The 5134-nt window shown below is 34.0% G+C and overlaps 1 protein-coding gene across 2 annotated transcripts in view; it reads left to right on the plus strand.

Annotated features, from left to right (window-relative positions):
- LOC106470423 (nephrin-like) overlaps window positions 1–5134 on the plus strand; it is an 87652-nt gene that overhangs the window by 76417 nt on the left and 6101 nt on the right. For both annotated transcript variants that reach the window (XM_022399012.1, XM_022399013.1), the window contains exon 18: window positions 692–868. In XM_022399012.1, the coding sequence (XP_022254720.1) occupies window positions 692–868 (177 nt within the window). The remainder of the gene's footprint in view (window positions 1–691; window positions 869–5134) is intronic.

Raw genomic sequence — 5134 nt, forward strand, 5'->3', positions numbered from 1 at the left:
TACACTTACAGTATCCATGTGTATTGATTATCCCTAGTTTTCAGTTCATGTAATTTACACTTACAGTATCCATGTGTATTGAGTATCCCTGGTTTTCAGTTCGTGTGATTTACACTTACAGTATCCATGTGTATTGATTATCCCTAGTTTTCAGTTCATGTAATTTACACTTATAGTTTCTCTGTATATTGATTCGTCTCTTCTGCTCTGTTTGTTAAATACAAGTGTTTTGTGTTCGTGGAGAATTAACATACTAGATGGCATCTTTATAACATTGTATTTATATTTCCTTGCACAAGTTTCATTCTGTCAGCTTTTCGGTCGCCCTCGTAATGACCAGAACTAACTGATGTGGTTTTATTGTGGTCATTAGAGAAAATATATTTTTTATAGAATGTATACAAATTAATGTTAAATTCTTTCGAGTTCTGCATGTTATATTAAATCAAGCTTTAAAGCTTTGTATTTACGAAATAGATTTATTAAACAAATGTATTATATACCATAGACAATCTTGTTCAAGTTACTTTATTACTCAAAGGTACATATTGTTTTCGTCTTACTTTGTTCATTGTTTCTTTAATGTAATATTATTCGAATTAGGTTTTTCCTTACACATGTCGACCAGAGTCAGAACTGACTACTTGGTTGTCTCAAACATTTACTGACTTTGGTTATTATACTGGTTTAGATGAGATTCCAGGCGAGAAAACCCAGCAAGGAACGGCGGGATCTCTGGAGAGAAAGGCTGATCTCCCCCGCATTATCGTGATCTCAGTGTCGGTTGTGGGAACGATTCTCTTGGTGTTCAATATTGTTCTAGTAATCTGTTTTGTCCGTCGAAGAAGGAAGAAGAGGCTGGGGGAAGGTATGTAACAGTCCTGAGCAACTTTATTTACCAAACAATTAGAAATATGTTATAAAACAATTGAACAGCAAAATGGTTTACTAAACATATTGAAATAGCAGGACGTTTATCTGTTGCGGTTTTCTTAACAACTTGAAGTAAAGAAACAGTTAGCGGTGTATGTTATTTATTGTCTACCAAATGACTTGAAACCGTTAGCTGTATACGTTATTTATTGTCTACCAAATGACTTGAAACCGTTAGCTGTATACGTTATTTATTGTCTACCAAATGACTTGAAACAGCGAAACCGTTAGCTGTATACGTTATTTATTGTCTACCAAATGACTTGAAACAGTTAGCTGTATACGTTATTTATTGTCTACCAAATGACCTGAAACACCGAAACAGTTAGCTGTATACGTTATTTATTGTCTACCAAATGACTTGAAACAGTTAGCTGTATACGTTATTTATTGTCTACCGAATGACTTGAAACCAGCGAAACCGTTAGCTGTATACGTTATTTATTGTCTACCAAATGACTTAAAACAGCGAAACAGTTAGCTGTATACGTTATTTATTGTCTACCAAATGACCTGAAACAGCGAAACAGTTAGTGGTGTACGTTATTTATTGTCTACCAAATGACCTGAAACAGCGAATCAGTTAGCTGTGTACGTTATTTATTGTCTACCCAATGACTTGAAACAGCGAAACAGTTAGCTGTATACGTTATTTATTGTTTACTGACAATTTGTAGTCCTAGTGGTTAGATAAATTAGCTTTAACTGAAAGCTCAATCGATATGGAAGACCTTACACATTAAATATTAATTACTTATGTGCCCTAGTGGTTTGGGTTCAGGGCTGCGTATCAGAAATTCTAAGGTTAAACTGCAAAGCTGCTAAACAATCTCCACACGTTTAGTTTGGGTTGAATTATAAAAGTGATAGTTAATCAAGTTATTAGTTTCAAAGCCACACAAAGCCCTTGTTGCTAGTTGGCTGCCTCTCTTGTGGTCAATAGTTCAAGATTAGGGACGACTTTGTCTACTCCTTGTGGTTTCTGATCTAGCCCTTTACTAACACTAGTCGGTGAGAATGACTGAACATAAGGTTTCAAAATTTCGAATCACGAATGAAAACTGCAAAACGTCTCCTCCCGAGTAAAATAATTGTCTAAAAAAATAAAAACGCTGCTGCTATTAAAGAAGAAAAATACCCGATTCTATTTTTTGGATTATCAAAAATATTTCTGAGAAATTTTAGAGAAAAAGAAAGGACTACCCGCCCTAGTTGTTAAAAAAAATTAATAAAAAATCCAATAACTTTTTTAGGAACATTGGAATCGTTTTTCTAATCCTCATAACTGGAATCGTTTTCCTGTCGTGGAAATTTAAAAGAAAGTACATGAAATACGTTCATTCAAATCAATAACGAAGATTTAAAAATGTCAAATATAGTCATGCAACTTCAATCAATCAATAAATGTCAGAGGTTGGTTACCCTATATTCTCGTGCTCTGAATAGTTCTCTTGCACCCCCATTTTTGCATATTGTTCATCCATTTCGTTCTCTGCCTTACTCCCCCCACCCTCAATCTTTCCAGTAAGAACAGTATTTTCTAGGTGTTAACTGACTCTAGTTTGATGTTCATTAACAAAAAACTTCTGCATTCATTTTCTTTCTATCCAGCTGAATCTTAATATTATTCTGACAATTCATGCTTGAAAGGTTTTCAACCTCTAACACATAACCTTCAGATGATCTGCGTTTCATAACGTTAAAAATAGTCGAGATTTCATAACCTTTAAGGTGGTCTACTCTAATACCCTAGGGCATTTCTACGTCCACCATCTTCCCACCTACTGTAATACCCTCGGGTAATTCTACGTCTACCACCTTCTCACGTACTGTAATACCCTCGGGCAATTCTACGTCTACCACCTTCCCACCTACTATAATACCCTTGGGCATTTCTACGTCCACTATTTCCCACCTACTGTAATTCCCTTTGGTAATTCTACGTCTACCACCTTTTCATCTACTATAATACCCATTGGTATTTCTACGTCCATCACTTTCCCACCTACTGTAATACCCTCAGGTAATTCAATGTCCACCACCTTCCCATCTACTAGAATACCCATTGGTATTTCTACGTCTACCATCTTCCTACCTACTATAATATCCTTTGGTAATTCTACGTCCACCACTTTCCCACCTACTGCAGTACCCTCGGGTAATTCTACGTCTCTCACCTTCCCACCTACTATAATACCCTTTGGCATTTCTACGTTCACCATTTACCCACCTACTGTAATACTCTTTGGTAATTCTACGTCTACCACCTTCCCACCTACTGTAATACCCTCGGATCGTTCTACACGCAAACATTCAAGTTATAGAGATTTGGAGGATATAAGGCAACCTTGCGATATCGCAACACAATAACGAAAATACAAAACCAAAAATATTCACTCAACGCAATGTCACACTCTGATTCAACAATAACTTATAGGGCTTATACCGCTGAACTTCGGGGTTCGATCCGTGCATTATGCATCTTTTAAGCAAACAAACCCAACACAAAAACGGAATATCTTTCCTCACCCCGATATTGAGGATTAATTGTGAAGTATGATATAATTTTTATTTCTTCCCGAGGTTATAATTCTTTTACTCTACACTGCAAAAAGAAAAACAGGCTCGGATTCATTTCTACATGCTCGGATTCATTTCTTATTGCTTTTTTTTTCACATTGCACTTCAGAATAAGAAGAATGTGAAGTGAACAAAATTGTATTTGATTTATTTTTGTCCGATTCTTTTACACGCTGAACAGCGTTACGAAGGCTTAAAAACATCTGTCAAAGTAAGTTAACTTTGAGTTCCTCCACAAAAGAATTCCTGATTTTGAAACTTGCGTCGAGATTGTACCGGTTCCAGTTTCTTTTTAAAGAGAAATTGTTGTAAATCAGGGAACATTTCAGTTTTTAAAGAACCAACAGCGCCATCTGTGTTTAATGATTATCACTGTTTTCACTGTTGAAAAGTTATTAACAATTTGAGATGACTGTGATAGAAGGATTATTGTTAGCTAGTTACTCGTTTCGTGATGAGGCAGTATCTAGAAATTGTTAGTAATGTTTGATTGGTTTCATTTAAGTGTGATACATTACAGATATCTGTCAGAGTTAGAGGAAATATTGTTAACTAGTTACTCGTTTCGTGATGGGGCAGTATCTAGAAATTGTTAGTAATGTTTGATTGGTTTCAGTGTTAAGTGTGATACATTACAGATATCTGTCAGAGTTAGAGGAAATATTGTTAGCTAGTTACTCGTTTCGTGATGAGGCAGTATCTAGAAATTGTTACTAATGTTTGATTGGTTTCAGTGTTAAGTGTGATACATTACAGATATCTGTCAGAGTTAGAGGAAATATTGTTAGCTAGTTACTCGTTTCGTGATGAGGCAGTATCTAGAAATTGTTACTAATGTTTGATTGGTTTCAGTGTTAAGTGTGATACATTACAGATATCTGTCAGAGTTAGAAAATGTTTTTCCGGGAGCAGTATCACTATAAGTAACGATGAAAAGGTCATTGTTTTGTTTCTTCTATGAGTAGTGTTATGTCGAGGAATACTCTTTTGTTGTTTTAGTTATTTATCTTATTGGTTTTCGAGTAGTGTTTGACTAGTTTATATTTCATAAAAAGAGAATATACGTTTTGTTTTTTAAATGAGCTGTATAATAGATTTGATGCTACATTTGTCTTGAACTAGTTATTTGATTGTTAAGTTTATTGTTAATACACTAGTGGAGATCGATATTGAAAGAATGTTGATTCTCAAGTTAAATAAGCAATTTTTCTTTTGGGAAATGAAAAACCTTTCAGGGCTAGAACCTAAATCCTCAGAAGATTTATCTTTTTTTTTTCTACAGAAGACACTCGTAGGAAATTAGTTTGAAATTACTTTTAGGATTCATCTTATTGGGATAAATTTTGTTTATAAATCTTTCAACATATATTTCCTTTGTTCTTTACATTAGTCTTGTGTCTCTGAAGTATTTCATTTTTTTTTCATTCGTCTGAACAATCAAATTAAGAATAACAACCAAATTAAGAACAACAATAACAATCAAGTTAAGAATAACAATAACAATCAAGTTAAGAATAACAATAACAATTAAATTAAAGAAATAAACAAATAACAAATCATATTAAGAATAAACAATAAACAACCAAATTAAGAAATAAACAATAACAATTAAATTAAAGAA

This window comes from Limulus polyphemus, unplaced genomic scaffold, assembly GCF_000517525.1.
Source record: "Limulus polyphemus unplaced genomic scaffold, Limulus_polyphemus-2.1.2 Scaffold3993, whole genome shotgun sequence".
Lineage (NCBI taxonomy): Eukaryota > Metazoa > Arthropoda > Merostomata > Xiphosura > Limulidae > Limulus > Limulus polyphemus.